Here is a 24,464-nt window from a genome sequence, read left to right on the forward strand (position 1 = left end):
AGCGGTGATGGCGCCTGAACTTCACTTGAGTCTTTTGTATGTTATTATTTAAATAGATACAGTACAGTTATATACAACAGATTGTGTTGGACAGACAAGAGCAGCCGCTGAGTTGTATGACTGAGAGCCCAGAACACTTGATCCGAGGCTTCTTATTATCCGAAACTTATTATTATCCGAATCTTCTTATTATCCGAAGCTTCTCGTTATCCGAATCTTCTTATTATCCGAAGCTTTTTAGAATGGCCAGTGACAACTCGACTGCAGTTCTCCACAAATACGTCGAATAAATCACTCGACTGATAAATGTTCGACGAAACTATTTCCTGCAGGTGGAAATAAAGTTATGCTATATACAGTATGATGATGAAATTATTTTGTATATTACCAGCGATAACGAGCGACTCATACATATTACCACCGGGACCTGTAGAGCGTCTTATGCACGAGCAGTGGGTGCCGGGGCTTCTGTCATAATTAATAGTTTATTGCGTGTCTTGGCATGGATAAGTTGTGGATTTATCTATATATTTTTTTATAATCCATGATCCACATTATCCACCGGCTTTAATCCTGGTGAAATAGTTTATAAATCAACTAAGATTATAATATTTTAACTATTTTATGAAACAACGAGGGAAGATAAACCTACTATAACAAAATTTATTATTATTTAACAAAAAACAAACATTGTATGATGTATAATACTGTATACGTATAAATAACTACATAGACGGTATAACAGAAATCGTGTATGTTCCGACAGTGCGCTCAGTATGCCGGTGGGTCGAGGAGGGAGGCAGATGCTGATGGTATTGGTGGTGGCGGTGATGATGCTCCTGGGGTACTCCATACTCTACCCTGACAACCCAACAGGTGAGTGAGAGGGGGGGTGCGTGGTGGTGATACAGAGGGGGTGTGTGTGTGATACAGAGTACGTGTGTGTGGTGGTGATACAGAGGTGTGTGTGGTGGTGATACAGAGTGTGTGGTGGTGATACAGAGTGATACAGAGTGTGGTGGTGGTGATGTGTGGTACAGAGGGGGAGTGATACAGAGGGGTGTGGTGGTGGTGATACAGAGTGTGTGGTGGTGATACAGAGGGTGTGGTGGTGGTGATACAGAGGGGGGTGGTGGTGTGGTGGTGACAGAGGGGAGTGTGTGGTGGTGATCAGAGTGTGTGGTGGTGATGCGTGGTGGTGATACAGAGGGGGTGTGTGGTGGTGGTGGGGTGTGTGGTGGTGATACAGAGGGGGGAGTGTGTGGTGGTGAAAGAGAGAATCAATCGGAAATGAACAAGAAAACAACGACGACTTAAATTCTCAAAATTAACATAAATAGAATAAAATTTATCTCTTAATTCATAATCTCAATTACCTTAATAATAATAATAATAATAATAATAATAATAATAATAATAATAATAATAATAATAATAATAGATGATCATTATATATTTAATCCTATTTTAATAAACTACAATCTTGAATATGAAATTTTGTAATATAACAGTCTCTCTCTCTCTCTCTCTCTCTCTCTCTCTCTCTCTCTCTCTCTCTCTCTCTCTCTCTCTCTCTCTCTCTCTCTCTCTCATATTTGCACTCTTTCTCCCTAGGTATCTCTGCAATAAGCTTCACGGCAGACCAGCTGAAGTTCCTACAAGCGTACGCGCTGCCCGGTGACTTTAAAAACGGTAAAGTAACAGGGAAGAAGTGGTGTGGGGAGTGGTTAAGAGGTGAGGGTGAGAGGGCGGAGTGGGGGAGAGTTAAACCATCATCCTTACAGAGTTAAACCATCATCCTTAAAGGGTTAAAACATCATCCTTAAAGGGTTAAAACATGATCATTAAAGAGTTAAACCATCATCCTTAAACGGTTAAACCATCATCATTAAAGAGTTAAACCATCATCCTTAATGGGTTAAACCATCATCCTTAAAGGGTTAAACAATTATCCTCAAAGAGTTAAGCCATCATCCTTAAAGGGTTAAAACATCATCCTTATAGGGTTAAACCATCATCATTAAAGGGTTAAACCATCATCATTAAAGGGTTAAACCATCATCATTAAAGGGTTAAACCATCATCCTCAAACCAGACAAGCAGAGAGAGAGAGAGGGAGAATAGCAGACTCATCTCTCCTTACACCGATCCATTTATTTTCCAGATACAGTATCAGTGACCACACCTGGACCCAAGGAGAGGAGCAAAGCCCTTACCAAACACGTGAACGATGCTTGTAGGACGCTGAATATCTCCCTCCCTATTAGCAGCTTCATGTTATCTCATATGCACTTCGATGACAAGAGAAAGGCTATTTATTGTTTTATTCCGAAGGTGAGAGAAATATGGTGTGGGTCTCTCTCTCTCTCTCTCTCTCTCTCTCTCTCTCTCTCTCTCTCTCTCTCTCTCTAATACCGATAAACGTTGATACGATTCACATATATGCTAAGCAAACAAATGAATGTACACAAACGTACACAAGTGAACGTACACACACACACACACACACACACACACACACACACACACACACACACACACACATACACACACACACACACACACACACACACACACACACACACACACACACACACACACACACACACACACACACACACACACACACACACACACACATCTCTTGTATATTTTGTTGTGTTGTTATGGAATAAATCAGTTTTAGGAGGAAAGACGAAAATTATTTAATGAAAAAAAATCGGCCTAGGTTGTTATTCTTATACATTATCCTACTTTTGTTTATCTATTCCCTCCTTCTTTCCCTCCTTCCTTGCCTCCTTCCTTGCCTCCTTCCTTGCCTTCCTACTTCCTTCCTCCCTTGTCTCCCTCCCCGCTAACTCTGTATCCATTCCACATTCCCTCACTCTTCTACTTCTCCAATAATTCCTTCTACTTCCTTCTTTTCCTCCCTTTCTCTTTCTTCTCTTCTCCCTTGTTCATCCCTGCCCTCCCTACCACTCTCCCTCTCTTCCTCCATCATTCTCTTACTCCATCCCTCCCTTCCCCATACCCTCACTTCCTTATTTTCCTCTCCCTCGTTACCTCCCTCCCTCACCTATTCCTTTCCTCTCCCTACCCTCCCTTTCTCTCGCCCTCCTTCCTTACCTCCCTTCCTCTCTTCTCCCCTCCCTTCCCCTCTCCTTCCCTCTTTCTCCCTCTTTCTTTCCATCACTTCCTTTCACTTCTCGCTTTTCTCTCTTTCTCTCCTTACTTCTCTCCCTCTCTAGTCCTCTTTCCTATCTCCCTTTCTTCTTCCCCTTCCTCCCCCCTCCCTCCCTCCCTCACCACCTCCATCTTTCTCTACAGGTTGCCTGTACCAGCTGGAAAAGAGTGTGGATGAAAACAACAGGTATAGTTCCACCTGACCAGGACCTGGCTTTAATTGGCAGGTAAATGGATTTTCTTTACCTATATGTGTTCCTCCATCTATATTACCTGTGTGTGTGTGTGTGTGTGTGTGTAGTAATAATAATAATAATAATAATAATAATAATAATAATAATAATAATAATAATAATAATAATAATAATGATAATAATAATAATAATAATAATAATAATAATAATAATAAACGGTTTATTAATAGAGTTGCAGCCAGTTGCTGAAAATTTACAAACTTACATGTGATTTAGACATAATAATATACGTTCAGTACATCTACAGGGCTGTACAGTACATAAATCAGGAGATGTTTGTTATTTTAACAATAGATGTGATGGTGCTGTTCTTATATCTTATCAGTGTGGGCTCTTATGGGCTGAATTTTGCGCGAGGTGGGTGGGGGACTGCCGGTGGCAGGAGGTGGCGAGGGTGGTGCAGTAGACCACTGCCAAACCTTGCAGTGCTTGGTGGTGGAGGTCACTGAGGGATGGTATTTCCAGGGTGGAGAGAGCGTTGTTGTAGCTGGATTGTGTGTGTGTGTGTGTGTGTGTGTATATGTGTTTGTGTGTGTCTGTGTGTCCGTGTGTGTGTGTGTGTGTGTGTGTGTGTGTGTGTGTGCTTACGTACAGAGAGCACCATATTCAGGTTTTCTTCCATCAATGTACAGTACAGTACACCCTTTTGAAATACTGTACACACACTTGCTTATGGCAGTTCATCCCAGTCAATGACGACGTTGCTCCAGATGAGATGTTTGATGAGTTATGTGTTATTCCTCTGATGCCACCGTAGATGACTATGGAGGCCAATCCTGGAGGTGCAGATCTTGTTGTATAGGTGACAGGGATGTTGTTCATTGAGAGGAATTATGCCTTGAGCCCTCTGATGTCGTTGGGCTCGATTAGTAGCTCTCTTTTGGTTCAGTGAGGTCTCAAGTGTTTCCGCTCCTCTATGGCATGTTGAGCGCCATAAGGAACGGTCTGAGGCTAGTTGCTCCAGTGAATTTGGTTGTATATTACAGCACTTGAGTAGAGTTTTAGAGTGGTCCTTATATCTCTTTTTCTGTCCTCCCGCCGAGCGGTTTCCATGTGAGAGCTTGCTATATAATATTCGTCTTGGAAGCCGGTGGTCTGGCATCCTGATAACATGTCCAAGCCAGCGCAAGTGTCTTGGCTAGCATGGTTTCATTGCTGGTCGTGTTTGAGTGACGATATAGTTCTTCACAAGTCACTCTATCTTCCCAGGATATTCCAAAGATACGCTCAAGGCGTCTAGTGTGGAAGTTTTCCAGCATTTGGATATGGAGTTTGTAGGGCGTCCAGGTTTCTGAAGCATATAATAATGTAGATATACAGACCGCAAGATAAACTGCAGTCTTCGTTCCATATTTGAGGTCATTGTTGAGAAAGACTCTTGTTCTCAAACGTCCAAATGCAGCTGAGGCTAAATTGATTCTGGTTTGAATTTCCATATCCAGTGAGCAGGTGAGTGTGAGAGTGCTACCAAGGTACTTAAACTGGTTTACTATTTTGATAGAATCTCCATTATAGAATTGTGATGCTTCTATTGGTGGAACATTGGGATGGACAAAAATCTCAGTCTTCTGGGTGTTAATTTGCAAACCAAGCGAGCTGTAAATACCTGAGATCAAGTCCAGTGCACGTTGCATAGATTCTCTGTTATGTGACATTATTGTACAGTCATCTGCATACTGTAGTTCTATGACCTGAGTTGTTAAGGTCCTTGTGTAGGCTTCCAGACGTCTAATATTAAAAAGGCTTCCGTCAAGACGGTACCGTATGCTCACACCTGCATCAGGCCCAAGGGCATTGTGTGAGAACTGTGTTACAGTTAGTAAAAAGATGTTCAACAACACAGGTGCCAGCACACAGCCCTGTTTTACGCCCATTTGGACACTAAATGGTTCTGACTGCACACCACCCACACGTACCCGGGCTTGCATTCCATCAAGCATCTGGCGGAGGATGTTTAAAAATCTTGGTGGTACACCGACCCTCTCCAACATAGTCCACAACAGTTCTTTGTTTACTGTGTCGAAAGCTTTGCAGAGGTCAATGAAGGCGGTGTAAAGGTCTACATTTTGCTCTCGACTCTTTTCTTGAATTTGCCTAGCTGCGAAGACCATGTCTATTGTACTGCGATCTTTCCTGAATCCACATTGGGATTCAGGATGAGTGTTCTCTGTTAGGTGTTGGGGAAGTCTTGATGACATGACTTTTGACAGGATCTTGCCAGTAACTACAAGGAGGGAGATGCTCCTGCTGTTACCACTGATTGATTTGTCACCTTTATTCTTATAGATTGTTATGATATTTGCATCTTTCCAATCTTGGAGGATGGTCTCTGTGGCCCATATGGTGAGTAAGAGGCTATGGAGGCGCTCAGTCAGATGGGGACCTCCATGTTTGTAGATTTCAGCAGGAATGCCGTCAGGTCCAGCGCTCTTGTTGTTGCTCAGCCCTCGTATTGCAATTTCCACTTTTTGTAGAAGTGGAGCTTCATCCAGAAGGTGCAGGGTCGGCATGGGTGGGATGTTATCCAGTGCTGTAGGTGTTATTGGATTATTTTGATTTAGAAGTGTGCTAAAGTGCTCAGCCCATCTTACTGCAATCATTTGATTGCTTTTGTAGAGTGTGGTGCCATCTAAAGATCTTACTGGTGTGACATTTCATCTTTGTGGGCCATAAATGGACTTAACTGCCTCATAGAAGCCGTGTGTGTTACTGACATCAGCAAAGGCTTGAATTTCTTGTGCTTTTTTTACCCACCAGTCATTTTCCATGCTGCGTAAGTCTTTGTGTTTCTGACCTGATGTTGGTTCACCGGTCCCTCAGTGTTTGTGATTGAGGATTTGATAGCACTGCATCGTGGGATAATTTTTGGGTTTTGAGAAGATCATGGATGGTAGGTGAGTTCTCATCAAACCAGTCCTGATGTCGCGTTTTAGAAAAGCCAAGTGTTTCCATTGCAGCTTCACTCATTGCAGTCTTCAACTCTTTCCAGCCATCTTCCACAGTGCCAGGTTCCATAATTTCATGGGCTGGGAGTTTTTCGGTGATCTTGTTTTTTAATGAGTTAGAGGTTTCAGGATTACTGAGGGTTTTGATGTTAAGTTTACGACTGGGGCCTTGCCTCAGGTGTTGGGGTCGAATTATCATTCGAATTCTGGATCTTATTAGCCTTTGGTCCGTGCCACAGTCTGCACCCCTCATGGCTTTTGTGATTTGCACCTCCTTTAGGTCATCTTGGCGACTAATAACATAGTTAAGGAGGTGCCAGTGGTTTGATCGAGGATGTTTCCATTAGGTCTTGTATTTGGTTTTCATCTGGAACTAGGTGTTAGTGATCGTAAGATTGTATTCTGAGCACAGTGTAAGGAGTCGGAGTCCGTTGTTGTTCATCTTCCCTACTCCATGCTTGCCCAGAACTTTGTCCCATGTTTCATAGTTTGAGCCAACTCTAGCATTGAAATCCCCTAAAAGAAGAATTTTGTCAGTTGGTGGTACATCCGCAAGAGCAGTTTCCAATATACTATAGAAGTGGGTGCATAAGCGCTGAAGATGGTAACAAAGCGACCTTTGACCAGAGGGATGCGCCATGTCATGAGCCTTTCGTTTATTCCAGCAGGCGTCTCAGGTATGCTGCAAAGGAGCGATGGTTTGACAGAGAAACCCACCCCATAGTCACGGCGCGTGTCTTCTGGGAGCCCCCTCCAGAAAAAGGTGTAGCCCTCCCCCACTTCCGTCAGAGAGTCCTCCCCACTCAGTCGGGTTTCGCTAAGAGCAGCAATATCTATGTTATATCTCTTGAGTTCATTAGCGACCAGGGCAGTTTTTCTCCTTGGTTTTTCTATCTCCCCTCTGTCCAATAAGGTTCTGACATTCCAGGTAGCAATATTAAGTTCTTTCTTAATCTGATTATTTTGATTGTTTCGACTGCATTATGGGATGACTCGACGGTTGCAGAAGGCCGCCCGAGCAAGAGTCAGACAGCACACACACACACACACTCAACCCACCACTATCTATGTACTTACCTCTTCCTTCTCCACCTACAGGTACACAGTCCACACCAGAGTACCTCTTCTCAGTGCCACTAAAGAGAGTATGGAGAAACTAAACACATACAAGAAGTTCCTTTTTGTACGACATCCGTTTGACAGGGTTCTGTCTGCCTACAAGGACAAGCTGGAAAACGTCGACAGACAAAGCTCCTACAACTTCCACAAGGAGATTGGAGAAAAGATCGAGAAGAAATACAGGTAAGTGAGGTAGAATTAGCGATAAAGAGTGATAAAGGTGGATTAGAAAGAAGGGAAAGAAAGGATTGGGAAGAAGTGTAGATGAGGGAGGGAGAAATGGGTGGGTGATAATGGGATAGCGAAGAAAAAACAGGAAAGTGGGAAGGATAATTTAGGATACAGGAGACTGTTAATGTGATAAGGATTAGGTAGAAAGATAGATAAGAATTGAAAAGATAGAAAGCGCCCTCTTTGTTACCTCCCCTCCTCCCTCCCTTCCTCCCTCTCTCATTTGTAACCCTACTCTTTCTCTCTCTCTTTCCCTCTCCGTCTCCCTACCACCCCCACCCCACCCTCCCCATTCCCCCCTTCGGACATAACCTCCTCACTCCTGACTAACTCTACCTCTCCCTCTCCTCTCACTCACATCACCAGAGGGACGAAAGACAGCCACGGGGACAACGTTACCTTCTCTGAGTTCATCCGCTTCATCTCAGAGCCAGGGCATGGCACCTTCGAACAGCGAAATGAACACTGGTTATCAATGCACGAGATTTGTAACCCGTGTGCCGTGCAATACGACTTTATCGGCAAGTACGAGACAATTAAAGTTGACGCCGATTATGTCCTTGATTGGCTCGGTGCTACGGACATGGTGGACGGTTTCCCCGCGTCTGACCGTCCGTTCCATGCACGTCGCTACGATCCTAAGTACTTCAATCAGCTGAGTCACAATGAGAAAATGAACTTCTTCAACAAATATCTCGCAGACTTTGTGGCTTTTGACTACGAGTTCGTCTGATCTCAGTTCCTCACCCTCCTCCTCCTGCAGGCGATAACCCCGGCGTGGAACCGTCAACATTCAGCAGTCTACGGCGTTCACTGAGCGTTGAAGGGGCTAAGTTACTTGCTTGTAAGGGAAAGAAGGAGGGACGGAGTTAAGCTCTACTTCTCACTTGGTCTTGAATAAGATAAAAAAGTAATTCAAACAGGATAGTTAGCGTATTTTGTTTGTTTGTTTTTTTTTTTTTTTCAAAACACTGGAGTTGTGATTAATCTGTGCTGTGATTCACCTTGATAAGTATTATAAAGGTATCTTAAAAAACAAATCTCTACGACCTGCCTAACAGATGTACATGAAGATCGCTGTGTGAATGTGACCTCGTGTGACCCAACAACTGAGGACAATGGTGCTCTTGTAATAAAAATAATAATACAATAATGCGATCTCAACTAAAATCTGTAAGTTTGTTTGTATCTTCTCCAGGCAGCAGTATTATATTCTGTAATATCTCATAGTAATTACTGGATATTGTTATTTTAGTGTTGATGATTAAGTGTGTGTGTGTGTGTGTGTGTGTAATAATTAACGGTTTATTAAGATAACATGGCAGCCCGAAGGCTGAAAATATACAATGAACAGAGATGATAAGTTACATATGGTGGAATCGGGGAGTGGGTCACTTGATTGACAAAAGCTTTCAATACAGATACATAACACAGATAGAGTCAACATATAGATTTACTGTAGATATGGTACTGTGGGAGCTGGTCTGTAGACATTCTTGTGACCTGATGTCGGCGCCAAGCCTGGCTGTTAAGCCGCTACCTCACTACAGCTGCAGATGTACCACGTGGTCCGGGTAGGTCCTCCAGCTCACACAGGGTTCTTGTTCCTCACTTCTCCCCTGGTGTAGTTTGGAGTGTTTCTTGGGTTGTCATCTAGTGTTGGTGTACCGCGGGCTGGGTGTGAGGGTCAGGTCAAGCACAGTTGTCACTAACATTTGTTTCTTTCTTTCGAGTTGAAATTGTCACTTTTGTATATCACTTGTGGGCTGTTCATGGGGAAGGGGAGAGCCCGACAGACCAGACGGGCAGCTATCTCCATGGTCAAGAGGCCACGGCAGCGTTCACGGGCAGCGCCGACTACACACGTCCTTACCCTGTGTGTGTGTGTGTGTGTGTGTATCTTCTGGTCCGAGTGTGGAAGTCATGACCATTGATTGCTCTCTCTCTCTCTCTCTCTCTCTCTCTCTCTCTCTCTCTCTCTCTCTCTCTCTCTCTCTCTCTCTCTCTCTCTCTCTCGGCGTGTTCGGAGAGACAAGTATGATGTAATGAGGGTTGGTTGTAGTTGTTGTAATAGATAGGATTGTGATTGTTATTATTGTTGTAGCTGTGGTTGTTATTACTGTGGCTGACGTCGCCATGATTCCAGTGGTTGTGGTTGATTAGCATTTTGGTAATTTGGTTATTGTAGTTAAAGTTGCTGTGATTGCAAGGCTTTTGATTGTTGTGGTTGTGATTGATACTGTTGTAATTGTTGTTGTTATGGTTATAGTGGTTGAAGTCTCCGTGATTGCAAGGGTTATGATTGTGGTTGATGTTTTTATAGTTGTGACTGCAAGAGACTTGTTATGGTTGGTTGGTATTGTTGTAGTTGTGGTTGTTATTGACGTCGTGGCTATTGCGGAGGGTTGTTATTGAGGTTATTTATGGACCATCATTTAGAGTAGACGCTGGAATTAAGGGACCAGGAATTATATTAATGACTGGGATTATAATTAAACCTACAAATTATATGGAACATGAATTATTATCGTGTAGTCTCTGATAATTATAGAACCCGTGAATTATTATTATACTGTAGGTCTGATAAAATTATAGAACCCTAGAATTATGAAGCCTATGAATTATGAACCACTAATTATTGTAATGTCTAAGAAGGTGAGAATTATATAACCTAAAAATATACAAACCTCAGTTATTATATCTCTCCTCTGGTATGTACACCTGTGTGATTTACGAGTGTGCCTTGACGTATAACTGAACACATGATTATATTTTTCTTTAGATAATTTGAAATATCTATTTTTGAAGGGGGGGGGGTGGAATAGGCACAGGTAAGTTGTGTTTAATTTATATACAATGTTGTTAATTTACCTGAGAAATTTTATGAGAATAATTTTGTGTTTTAAGTTAAAGTATTATTCGTGTTTTAGATGTTGACATAGATGCTACACGTAATATATGCACAGTTTTTATTCTTGTGATATTGATACGTAATTGATAAGTAATAATAATGTAAGGTATTTTTACACGTTTTTGATATGCAAAGATTGGAGTGTTTTTTTTTTTTTTTAATATTGTATTTACCTAGATTGTTAGTATAGTATTTTATGTCCTGAGTGTTTGTATGTAATGCTGTACAGATTTTGTGTATTTACTTTTAAAACAATTAAACGTTTATTTAAATGATTTTATGGTATTGTTGGCATTGTTATTATTATATTTTTATATTTAATTAAGTCACCAAATATGCACATTACACACACACACACACACACACAAGGATGCAGAACTCAGCTACACCACACAACCACTACCATATGTGTACAATAATTGTTTGTTATCAGTATCTGAAAAGCCCCACTGCAAGAACATAAGAATGGAGGAAACTGCAGCTGGCCTATTGGCCCATATAGGGCAGTCCCATTTACACTATTGCTCATATATCCAGGATGTCAAGTCAACCCAGGGCAGGTAGCACCTTTCACATAAGAACATAAGAAAGTAAGGAGTCTGCAATAGGCCGGTTGTCCTGTGCATGGCAGCTCCTGTCGAGAGTTACTACCACTCTCTATCATCCATGAATCTATCCAGCCTCTTTTGTTTGACCGTGGCAGCTCTCGAGGGTCGTCATCATAGTTAGAAATATATATGACAAGGAGTTCCACCATCATTCAACAGCTTGTGGGTTACTCCATCCCACCTCACACACAAGCAACATCGTGGACCACCCCTTGATATGAGTGTACCCTGCAGGAGGTAGTAGCCAGGTAGAACAAGTTAGCTTTATAAGACCTTGGCTTCCTGGAAACTGAAGATACGAGGCTTCCTGGAAAGTGAAGACACAAGTCAGTGAGGTTAGGTACCCTCCCAACAGCTCGATGGCTAACTGCCTTGTAATACCACCCGTGACTGGTTAAGATGTGCAGAATGTACCTGTGAAATTCCCTAACCCCAATGAGAAACTTGTCGTGATTGGTTGAATTAGTAACAAATCAGGTTATTAGTCAGCCAGGTATGTAAGTGTAGTTTGCTGATTGGTTGGTTGTGTGGATGGTTAAAGCTCAGCCATTGGTTAATCGGATGTGGCCCGCGTATTGTGATTGGCTGGCTAGTTTGAGGAGGAGAGTCGGCTGTGGGGAGTAGCAGACGGCATCAGAACCAAAGCTGCCGCCGTACAAGATGCGTCTACTTGTAAGTACTCCTTTAGAATTATGTATTTTTGAGAAAGACTTTTAAATTTATGAAGACAAATGAACATCAAACCATCACAAACATGTTGATATCAGTTTCTAAGTCGTGTCCAAATTTCTTTTCAGATATTAATCACGACGCTGGTTGGGCAAATATTATCGTAAGTATTGTATTTCATTTATGAATTAATTATCTATGTTGAGGATATACAAGTGTGTGTCTGGGTTAAATAGATTGATCGATATGCATTCATTCAGTGCCCATTTATTCAACCGGTATACAGTGTTGGAGGTGTTACTATGTAGTGTTGGAGATGTTATATAATGTTGGCGTTGTTGCAATGTTGTGTTTGATATGTTACTGTGTTGTGTTGGAGATGTTACTACGTAGTGTTGGAGATGTTACTACTGTATGTTGTGTTGGAGGTGTTACTATGTAGTGTTGGAGATGTTATATAATGTTGGCGTTGTTGCTATGTTGTGTTTGATATGTTACTGTGTTGTGTTGGAGATGTTACTACGTAGTGTTGGAGATGTTACTACTGTATGTTGTGTTGGAGGTGTTACTATGTAGTGTTGGAGATGTTATATAATGTTGGCGTTGTTGCTATGTTGTGTTTGATATGTTACTGTGTTGTGTTGGAGATGTTACTACGTAGTGTTGGAGATGTTACTACGTAGTGTTGGAGATGTTACTACGTAGTGTTGGAGATGTTACTATGTAGTGTTGGAGGTGTTGCTATGTTGGTGATGCTACTATATTGTGTTGGAGGTGTTGCTATGTAGTGTTGGAGATGTTACTACGTAGTGTTGGAGATGTTACTATGTAGTGTTGGAGGTGTTGCTATGTAGTGTTGGTGATGCTACTACTGTATGTTGTGTTGGAGGTGTTACTACGTAGTTGTTACTGTGTTGTGTTGGAGAGGTTAAAATGTAGTGTTGGAGGTGTTATATAATGTTGGTGATATTGCTATGTAGTATTGGGGGTGTTGCTGTGTAGTTGTGGAGGTGTTATATAATGTTGGTGATATTGCTATGTAGTATTGGGGGTGTTGCTGTGTAGTGTTGGAGGTGTTACATAAAATTTGTATTGCTTTGTAGTTTACTTGTCCACTTGTTTATAAGCCCACCTGATTCTCTCTCTCTCTCTCTCTCTCTCTCTCTCTCTCTCTCTCTCTCCCCATCAAGGTCGACTACCATTATTAACCAGGTAACCACAATCTATCTCAACCAACCACACCATATATACTTTCCACTACAACCACAATCCACCCCAACTACCTTATCTACTAATAACTATCCAATCACAACTACTACCACCACCACCACAACTATTATCTGGGTTAAAAACACAAACCTTTTCTTACGTAACTTATTCTGTCAAGGTTACAGTTACCCTAAAGCCCTTCCCTCCCTTTCACATTCCTTCTCTTGCCTCTTTACTCTCGCCCCCATTACCCGCCTTAATCCCCGACTAAGGGTTTCAGGTTTATACAGTCTTGTTACTCTTAATGGATGTATGTTTTAACCCTGATTACAGATATAGCTCTCAGGTAACGCCATTATAAAGCTATCGTCAGCTATACAGACGGTAATGAAAGCTAACATTACACCAGCTGGCTATAATTCACAGCTAATATAGGATAGGTTAGGTTAGTTTGGGTTAAATTAGGTTAAGTGAGGTTGGGTTTGGTTAAGTTAGGTTAGCTTAGGTTAGGTTAGGTTAGGTCAGGTATGGTAAAGTTAAGTTTGGTGAGGTTCAGGTGTTAACTTAGATTGAGATGAGGTTAGTTTAAGTAAAGTTAGTTTAGGTTATGTAATGTTAGATGAGATTATAGTAGGTTAAGTAAGATAGGTTAGATTAGAGGTAGTTAAGGTCAGCGAAGATTAGCTTAGATTAGGTAGAATTAATTAAGCCCGATAAGTGAAGGTTAAATAAATATTGTATCGTAAATTTGACTAAACTCAACCTAGGAGAAAAAAAAATATCCTTCGCCGTGACCTTAACTCCTTCAAGGATCCTGGACGTCTTATCCTCCAACTCCCTCCCTCCCTTCCCCTCTCCCTTACACACACTTTACGCATGTTTACATACCAAATCTAAATCTAAATTGACGTTCAAATTCTATTTTATTTGGCATGAATAGAAACCAAGAGGCGAGTCTTACGGTGTACTGTAAATAAAACTTGTCTCTTGCTTGAGGTGCAGGTTACCCCCTGTGTCTCTAATTAAAATCTAGTGCTTATCCCTTGTTGTTGTTTTTTACTTTTTTTAATGAAGTGTTTCTTTAAAAGTAATATTTATTCAAGTAAGCAGTAAGTGGTTTAGTATTCATAAAATAAATTATTTAGTTAAGATAAAGATAGTAGGTTTTTTGTGGGACTCTGTATGGCAACACAATTTCCTGGAAGCTCTTAGCCGGCAACACGGTCGCGGGTCGACTTGCGGATTGCCTCTCTCTCTCTCCAAGGGCGGATCCAGCGGGGTCCTGGGGGTCTGGACCCATCTTTTCAGGCATTTTTGTATAGTAAAAAAGTTTATGCTATTGACTTCAGAATATCTTCTAATATCAAGTGAAAATGGCCTCAAAATGCCTATGATCTTGGTCAGATTTGAAAAAAAATCTTCGTGGTGGGGGGGGGGGGACTTACAGCGCCCCACCAAACCCTCCCAGTTGGGTGGGTTCGTTGCGCTCGCCCTGTTCCCCCACCCACAACTTCTTGGACCCCCCTTTTGATATTCCTGGATCCGCCCCTTCTCTCTCTCTCTCTCTCTCAAAATCAAAGCCACACACGTCACCATTATTCACTAGAATCTTTCTTGTGAGTGGGTCGTTAATGGTTCACCCATAGCCCAAGTCCCATCTCATCCTAACTGTCAAATACACCTTTACCTCACACCCTACTACCACACCCTACTACCACACCCTAGACACACCTTACTACCACACCCTAGACACACCCTACTACCACACCCTACCATCTCATCCTACTACCTCACCCTAAACACACCCTACCACCTCAGGGTGCTCAATGGTAAGACGGGAGTAGCCACCTTTACCTCTGCCTTGTATATGGGAGAACAAATAGAAGTCATTTATATCTTGATCACCTTACACCACAACTTTCTGAACGCACTGTGAAGGTCTTATCGCCCCAGGGGTAGGGTGTTGACAGTCCCCTTGCACCGTTGTTGTGTGGGTACGATATAAGTGTAGAGTTGAGTACATAGTTCATGGTTAGTTGAGCTAGAGGCGAGTGGTGTGGTGGTGTCTGAATCTTGAGGGATGATGGAATGACAGGAGAATGTTTGTTTGATTGATTGATTAATTGAAACATTTTAATACTTTTATGTGGTAGAGTATAGGTTTATGGCCTATTAAACAGCTTGTCATTTTTGTTGCCAGCGGATTGAGGTTGTTTATTGAGGCACGGTTTTACGTTTGTCTGGTAAGAGTGGACTTATTGGCCTGTTTTGAGGTAGTGATACTCTTTGCCGTCATAATTATAGTCTGAGTAGTGCATCTCAAGTCTTGTTCTTGATTCGTGTGACAAAACTAAAGTTAATGTCAAGCTTATTGTCTTCTCGTGTCACAAACTTTCACCCTCTATGATGTCGTACTTCTAAAGGTCAATGTCAGAACAGAAATAAAAAGTACCTTCAGCTTGATACTGTGACTTCTAATATATATATATATAATCTGTTCTCCTTGTGATTAATAAACAATAGGAAGATTTTAATGTAGAACTGTAAATAAAATTGGATACATGCCTTGCTGTACGTCGCTCACCACCACCACTGCCAGTTTGTGTTAGCCCGCTCAGTCCGGTTTGCTATAATTATATTGGTCTCGTAAGAGTTGGTACCAACCTCCAGTTCCAGGAATGACCGGTGTTGGCCTTCATAGTTATCAAGTCCCTCAAGAATCTGGTCATGTTTTTGTTCATTGTTTGCCGTTGTCTACCAGGATTCTCGAGGGGTTTGGGTGATTGTTTGGTTGGTTGTTGCTACTTCTACCTGGTGATATGATTTTGTTGGTTGATGGGTAATTAGGTTGAAAGTAATTTTCGAAGGATTTAATTATGTTGGTTGAGTCTGTGGTGGTTGAAGACGATAGTTTGCTTCTGTAGGCTCTCTCTCTCTCTCTCTCTCTCTCTCTCTCTCTCCAGGGAGTGAGAGGTCAAATATGAGAAAAAGAGAGAGGCTGAATGAGAAAGAATGGAAGAGGTGGGTGAAAGAGAGAGAGGAAAGGCGAGAGGGGGTCAGAAGGAGGAAGGGAAGGTGAGAGGAAGAGAAGGGGGGTGATAAGGAGGAGGTGAGTTTGAGACAGGGAGGGAGGGTGAAAGAGAGGGAGTAACGGTGAGAGGTAAGGAAGGAGAGCGAGAGGGAAGGAAGAGTATAAGCGTGGGCAGGACAAGGTCACATTCTATTGTCATGCCCTACACACACACACACACACACACACACACACACACACATACACACACACACACACACACACACACACACACACACACACATACATACACACACACACACACACACACACACATACATACACACACACACACACACACACACACACACACATACATACATACACACACACACACACACACACATACACACACACACACACACACACACACACATACACACACACACACACACACACATACACACACACACACACACACACACACACACACACACACACACACACATACACACACACACACACACACACACACACACACACACACACACACACACACACACACATACACACACACACACACACACACACACACACACACACACACATACACACACACACACACACACACACACACACACACACACACACACACACACACACACACACACACACACACACACATACACACACATACACACACACACACACACACACACACACACACACACACACACACACACACACACACACACACACACACACACACACACACACACACACACACACACACACACACACACACACACAGACACACACACACACACCCACACACACACACACACACACACACACACACACACACACACACACACACACACACACACACACATGATTAAGGTCACCACTTTCCTGTTGTGAACTGTTCATTCCCTCTCTGTTTTTGTGTAACATTTTCCCCGTTATACAATGTTCCTTCACTACTAAACATACTCTTTCGTTAATGTTCAGTTGGGATCAAAACACGATGGACACTCTTAACAACATCTGGTTAATATTTCTCGTATCTTAAACCCCCGTTAATTTGTATATCATAAAATCCTAATAATTCACTTGTTTATGTTTTCTTCTTTTAAATCATAGTAAATTCATGAGACTTTATTCTCTTTAATCATTACAACCCCTGTCTTCATTTGTTACCATTCTGCCAACGTAGGATTTTGTGTGTGTGTGTGTGTGTGTGTGTGTGTGTGTGTGTATAAACTTTGATCTACATGAAACAACTGGGTAGACTGTGGGCGGTAAAGAAAGGAGACCCTAAATTATCTCCCTTCGTGAAACATAAGGTCACCCACTTACTTACCTGGCCTCTTAACACACTGCCTGTATGAGAAACTAACCACCAGGTATAGATACTGATCACATAGACACAGAAACTGATCAACCAATCATAAAAAGCATTGTTTAGGGGATTATAAGCCATATCGGGAAAAACTTATCACCTGACCACACGATCTGTTCTTCTCTCTCACCTGTGTTAATTATAGCATCAATGGGTTTGACCACCGTCCTCAAAGGGTTAAACCATATCCCTCGAAACGATGAACCATCTTCCGTAATGGGGTATATCACATTCCTCAAAGGGTTGAATCATCATAACGATTATACTTTGGTTCACCAGCATCCAGGTACCAGATCTATGAATTCAGTAAACACCGCCGCTGTACAGTATGTGAATTAGGGACCAATCCTTTAACATTGTCCCTGAATATATTATTATTATCTCTCTTGTGTTTTGATTCCAGTTTAAGGTGCGTCAGGGATGGACGGGTTTTTTATAGTACAGGGGGATTTATCAGGGCTAGATAATGGATAACAAATTTACCTTTATTGAGTTTTTAGGGATAGATTATGGACGTGTCGTTTGTTTTAAGGGGCTATAAAGTAGGACAAGTGGGTTTATACTTAGTTATCCATAAATTTTAAGTTAAATATGAAATTCCTCTAAGATATTCCTAGTAACGAAGATATTTAACAGTCAGTCGTGAGAGGTGGGAGACTGTTTGCACCTCAGTGATTTTTTTTTTAGCATATTGGACCTTGATTGTACGAATTTATGTACTTTGCACAGTTATCAGTAAGATAGCGTGAGTAGAGCAGTACAGCATAGTGAAAGGGATTACAACACACTGTACACTCAACCCTGCAGTCGTTACACAGGGAGGCAACTTTGTTCCCAATCCACTTGACCGCCATCACTTCTCTCAGTGTAAAATTACGTAACCTGAGATACACTTACAACTCCAGCGGTGCGAGAGAGAGAGTAGCTTAAGAGCCCAACACCCTACCTGCGTGTCAATGACCTTCTAAACTTTCCCTCCTCCCCTGCTGCCCCGCACCTCCCTCATATCACTAACTCTTCCACCTCTCATAACTCCATACCCCCAAACACCTCCTCTCTCCATCTTACCCTCCATAATTATCACTCACACTCCTACTCTCTGTACCCCCACCAAACAAACACTCTTACCTATACCCCATCATTACTGCGTTCCTTCCTTAGCCCCCTCACCTTGCCCCACTTTTCTACTCCTCTCTTCTCACCTGCACCCCACATCCCCCTCATTTTGCCCCCCTTCCCTACTCCTCCCTTCTCACCTGCACCCCACATCCCCCTCACCTTGCCCCCCTTCTCTACTCCTCCCTTCTCACCTGCACCCCCACAACTCCCTCACCGCCGGGAACCCCCTGAGGCAGGTACAGGTGTCGTGGCCCAGGATTGACCCGGCTTAAGTTTTTACGTCAGGTTTCTATTTATCCAGTTTGCCTTCATTTTCTTAACGCGGTGCAGGTCAAAAAATAGTTATAAAACCTTACGTTCACTCGTTACCGTAAGAGCAGCGAGAGATCACATTACCTTCAACTAAGTGATGTCTATGATTTCAGTTCTGCTGTTGTTTACTATTAAAAAATCCATGGATGGTGTTTGTCTTTGCTTCTATGTGTCTGTCTGTCTTACTATCTATCTTTCTATATATCTATATGTCTATCTTTCTGTGTATCAATCTATATTTATCTATATCTTTGATTATCTTTCGAACTATCTCTCTATCAGTCTATCCATCTTTCTCAAATTCTACACCAGAACATCATCCAGGCTTCGGTTAACACATATCGCGTGTAGAAATATTTAATAACTTATTTAATTACCATCACATACATTTGTTATGGTTGTTAGTATTTAGTGTTGTTCCATTACTTATAGCGATGCCATAAGTGCGTGTGTGTGTGTGTGTGTGTGTGTGTGTGTGTGTGTGTGTGTGTGTGTGTTTTGGAGGACATTTTCCAAGACTTCTTAAAACCTTCTCTTGATACCTCACAGTGACTATTTATATACGGCATTATATCGTCTAGTAACGCTGAGACTTATTTCTTCTCCCTCAGATACGACATCCCAGGATTCCCAGCGCCCCCACCAGCAGCATTCGGGAGTGATGACCCCCTTGGCCGCATCACCTTTGTCGCCCACTTTAAGCCCTTCAACCTCTCCTCCAGCTTCGAGACAGTCAAAACCATTGCGTCCAACCCTTATGGACTCTACCCTAAGGTACAGAAGCTCGGGGCGTCTCCATCAGTCTTCAAGAGTTCTGTCGGCGTCATTGCTTCAAACCCATATGGCTTCTCAGAGAACTTGGAGAAAGAGAGCTACAAACCCAAAACCGCCGGCAGCAGCTTCGTGAAGATAGCGACCATCCCTAACAACCCTTACGGGTATGCTTTGGAGATCGAGAAGCTAAGTGATCCGGCCGAGGCATTTGAATCAGTTCCGGAGATAGCCTCGAATCCTTACGGTTATTCAAAGAATATCCAAGTTGGGAGATACAGTCCAAGAAACGTTGATAGTGTGTTTGAGAAGGTAGAAGACATCAGTGAGAATCCTTATGGGTACTCAACAGAATTCAAGAAGCTTGATGAAAATGAAGCTTTCGAAGCTGTTCCTTTAATTCCTTTGAACCCATATGGTTTTTCTGAGAATATTCAGACAGAGAGTTACAGACCTAGATATGTTGGCAGTTTGTTCCAGAAGATAGAAACCATCGCCGACAATCCCTATGGATATTCAACTGAGGTAAGAAAATTAAGTGACAAGCCTGAAGCATTTGAAGCTATTCCAGTCATTGCTTCGAACCCCTATGGCTTCTCTGAAAACATCCAGAAGGAGTCCTACAGACCACGAACTGCTGGTAGTTCTTTCAATAATGTGGGAACTATCGTTGATAATCCATATGGATATTCTATTCATATTAAACAACTGGGGAGCAAGTCGGAGGCTTTTGAACTTACTGAGACAGTTGCGTCGAACCCTTATGGTTTATCTGAAAATGTTGAGAGTGAGAACATCGTACCAAAAACACTTGGCAGTGGCTTTGCTGAAGTAGAGGTACTTGCCGATAACCCGTATGGCTTCTCACCAGGGCTGACGAAGCTAGATGAGGAGCCTCAGGCCTTTGAACAAGTTGAATCGATACCAATAAACCCTTATGGCTTCTCTACAAACATTCAAAGAGATATATACAGAGTCAAAGACTTTGGCAGCAGTTTTGAGAAGGTAGAAACTATCCCTGATAATCCTTATGGATACTCAACTGAGATTAAGAAGCTAAGAGATGCTCCAGTAGCATTTGAAACCTTTGATATAATCGCTTCCAATCCCTTTGGCTTTTCTCAAAATATCGAGCAGAAACCTTACAAGATGAGGACCGCCGTCAGTGGCTTTGAGAAGGTAGAAGCTATTCCCACAAATCCTTATGGCTTCTCCGAGAATATCGAAGAATTAAAGGAGATCCCAGGATCATTTGCTCCTGTAGATTTGATCTCTGTGAATCCTTATGGCTACTCCGATCAGATTCAGGCACTGCCTTACCGCCCACGAGAGAAGACAAGTGGATTTGCTGGCTTTGCGACAATACCTACAAATCCATATGGATGTACATCGGAAGTTTATAGAAAGATAGACGACACTCCCTCGGGATTTGAAGTGTCAGAACTGATCTCCAAAAATCCATATGGTTTTTCTCAACAAGTAGAAACGGGATCCTACGCCCTAAAATATCGTACAACAGGTTTTTCTGCATTTGAGTCTATTCCAGTTAATCCCTATGGGTATCCCCTTTATGAGGACAATGAACGCAGTGGCAGTCAGCCTAAAGTGCTGAGAAGGCTTGATGAGGCTAAGAATGCTTATGAAAATGTCGATAAAATTATCAGAAACCCGTATGGCTTCTCCGAGATACATGTAAGAGAAAATTATAGCCCAAAATATAGCCAGTCAAGCTTTGCAGCTGGTGAGTTAATCCCAGATAACCCATATGGATATTCAGATCAAGTCGTTTCCCTCAACCAAGAACCTCATGGTTTCGAAGAAGTTAGTAACATTAAAAACAATCCTTATGGTCTGCCTGAACTAATTGACCCTTACAGTCTCCCTAATAATTTCGAGAGACTGGCACACAGTGCAGGTGTCTTACAAAGTGGATTAAAGGCACCTGTTCGCATCGTATCAAATCCTTATGGTTATTCTGAAAATATTGAGAATTTAGATGATGAACCAAGCAGTTTTGACTCTGTCAGATTGATTCCTCTCAATCCTTATGGATTTTCTGAGAAAATAGAACGAGGGCACACAAGTCCTCGCAGTCGACCATCTTCGTTTGCAAAGGTTTCTTCCATTCCATCCAATCCCTACGGACTAACGGATGACTTAATTAGACTTGATGATATTCCATCTAGTTTTGCCAATATGAGAAGCATTTTTCAAAATCCTTATGGATTCTCTCAACATATCCAGGGAGCCTCAATCACGCCGTCATCACGATCGTCTGGATTCGCAAGCTTTGAACAAATACCATCTAACCCCTACGGGTTCTCAGAGAAAATAAGGACATTGTCACCCTCCCCGACCGCCTTCGAGAACACTGAACATATCCCAATTAATCCATATGGTTATTCCACAGAACATGTTCTCGGGTCCTATACATCCAAAAGTCTGCCCTCGAGTTTCGTAAGATATCCTTTAATATCCAAAAACCCATATGGGTTCTCAGAAAAGGTGGAGTCTATTCCTGATGCTCCCACACCATTTGTGACTGTAACAAGTATTCCTGAAAACCCTTATGGCTTCACAAGGTTTGTCGAACACCCCAGTTATAAAAAGAGAGAAAGATCATCCAGTTTCCAGGCTATAAAGTCAATACCTTCCAACCCCTATGGCTTCTCTGACCAGTTTGAGAAAATAGACGAATTACCAGGAGGTTTTGCGAGCGTCAAGGCCATCGATGTCAACCCATATGGATATTCTGAATACATTCAAAAAGCTCCTGAGTCAAAGAAGGAACTCACTTCAAGTTTTGTCACTTTCGACAATATTGCTACCAACCCTTACGGATTCGCCTCCGAAATCGAGAAGCTGAAAAGCGCAGAATCAACTTTCGAAGAATTCGAGAGAATCCCAGCAAATCCCTATGGATACTCCAGCCAGATACAACGCTCATCTTTTTCCCCATCCACGCGTACCTCTAGTTTTGATGCCGTTGACTCCATTCCCGAAAATCCATACGGTTTTTCCGACCAGGTAGAACAGCTTGACCTCGAACCCTCGTCGTTTGGTAAGACCGAAAACATCGCCAACAACCCGTACGGCTTCTCTGATCAGATTCAGAGTGACTATTACAAGCCAAGTGACCTCAAAAGTTCTTTCCACCAATTGAAGGAAGGCACCGATGTCCTTCCTTCGACCGATAAAATCCAATCCAATCCCTTCGGCTTCTCTGAGCATATCGAAAAGTACCCCGACACCGAGTCCAGCTTCAGTAACTTCAGTCAGATTAATATCAATCCTTACGGCTTTATATCGGCCATCGAAAAGGAAGCCATTGCTTCCAGGACACTCGACACTCCCTTTGAAAAAAGTGGCCACATCTCTTCCGATCCCTACGGCATCGACATTAAGATGGAAGACTTCGGAGCATTTACAACAGCCTTCGAATCCTTGAAGACCATTTTTGTCAACCCTTATTCCTTCTCAGACGGAGTGCCCATGCAGCCTTTCCCTAGTTCCTTCTCTCACACCACCAAAATCGGCCAGAACCCTTACGGCTTCCAAAAGGTGTTTAGGTCCTCTAGTGCCTAGGGACATAACTTTATGGTCCCAGTGGCATCGTCAGGGAAGGAAAATATTAGTGATTGTAGTTTTGAGAAAGGTGACAAGAGTGGTCAGAAAAGTAACAACAGTAGTGACAACAGTAATGACAAAAGTGACTTCAGTAGTGAGAAAGTGACAACCACCACATAATTGACATCATAAACTATTTCAGGAGACTGACAACGCCTTTCCTTTATCCACACCTAAGTAATTATCACATATGTTACATCATATTTTACGGTGCATTACTTTCATTACGATTTATTTTTCTCATTCTTTATTGTGTTCTAAATACATTCAAGTTCATGTTAATTGATTGTATTACATTTTCTTTTGTCACTTTTCAAGAAATATTTATCGTGTGCAAGTCTTATCTTCAAGTCACCACAGAAACACGAAAACTAACTCTCTCTCTCTCTGTCTATCTCTCTCTCTGTCTATCTCTCTCTGTCTATCTGTGACGGTCGAATAAAAAAAAATAATCCAATCTGTCTTCAAATCTAACCTTAATCTTACGAACTAATACAATTATTTTCCTCCTCCACACAAATATTATTATATTAACTATATCCTAACATATGAGAATCACTTGTAAAATCCTACTAAAAGATTTGACAACTTATTTGATTGTTTCTTTGTCCTGTTTTGTGTGATTGTGAAGCAGCATATATAGGTAATGTAATTAGCTTAGGTCGTTGCATTTGCTTACTGAATGTTACACTGAACGCAAATATCCTGCACCCCACAGCCAGCTCACTTCATGGGTTCTTCACTGCACCCCTGGCCTGCTTGTATCATGGGTTCTTCACTGTACCCCGGCCTCTTTATATCATGGGTTCTCCACCATACCCCCCAGCCTGCTTATATCATGGGTTCTTACTGCACCCCTGGGTTCCTAAATCTCAATCTGTCCATACGATGGTCGAGTAGATGTAGAACACGACTCCTCGCCAAAAAGTCACTGGTTCGAATCCCCATCCTAGCAACTTTCACCAAGGTAGTGGGAGGACTTAATGAAGAGTTGTCTCTAGTTCCGGGTACAGAGACTGACCCAAGTAAAGACCTGGAATGACCTGAAGGAATGAAAGGTATTCGATTATCTTCATCAAATAGGTCAGGTCAAT

General features: G+C 42.2%; 2 protein-coding genes across 6 annotated transcripts in view; both read left to right on the forward strand.

The window, feature by feature from the left end:
- Positions 1-9,082, forward strand: part of LOC121854762 (carbohydrate sulfotransferase 11-like) — a 34,797-nt gene extending 25,715 nt beyond the window's left edge. For all 5 annotated transcript variants that reach the window (XM_042349516.1, XM_042349514.1, XM_042349518.1 and 2 more), the window contains 6 exons: positions 767-876; positions 1,615-1,692; positions 2,165-2,334; positions 3,328-3,410; positions 7,481-7,684; positions 8,099-9,082. In XM_042349516.1, coding sequence (XP_042205450.1) covers positions 767-876; positions 1,615-1,692; positions 2,165-2,334; positions 3,328-3,410; positions 7,481-7,684; positions 8,099-8,465 — 1,012 coding nt within the window. In that variant the 3' untranslated portion in view covers positions 8,466-9,082. The remainder of the gene's footprint in view (positions 1-766; positions 877-1,614; positions 1,693-2,164; positions 2,335-3,327; positions 3,411-7,480; positions 7,685-8,098) is intronic.
- A 2,793-nt stretch (positions 9,083-11,875) lies between these two features.
- Positions 11,876-23,962, forward strand: LOC121854694. Its single transcript, XM_042349409.1, has 3 exons — positions 11,876-11,923; positions 12,049-12,083; positions 19,584-23,962. Exons 1-3 carry the CDS (start codon positions 11,912-11,914, stop codon positions 23,326-23,328), a joined length of 3,792 nt encoding a protein of 1,263 aa, XP_042205343.1. The 5' UTR covers positions 11,876-11,911; the 3' UTR covers positions 23,329-23,962.
- The last annotated feature ends 502 nt before the right edge of the window (positions 23,963-24,464 follow it).

Source organism: Homarus americanus, unplaced genomic scaffold (genome assembly GCF_018991925.1).
Source record: "Homarus americanus isolate GMGI-L3 unplaced genomic scaffold, GMGI_Hamer_2.0 scaffold53233, whole genome shotgun sequence".
Lineage (NCBI taxonomy): Eukaryota > Metazoa > Arthropoda > Malacostraca > Decapoda > Nephropidae > Homarus > Homarus americanus.

Excerpts from the sequence above, each read along its gene's own strand:
- LOC121854694 (XM_042349409.1), top strand. Across the intron at positions 12,084-19,583 it reads CTGGTTGGGCAAATATTATC|ATACGACATCCCAGGATTCC; the intron begins GTAAGTATTGTA and ends CTTCTCCCTCAG.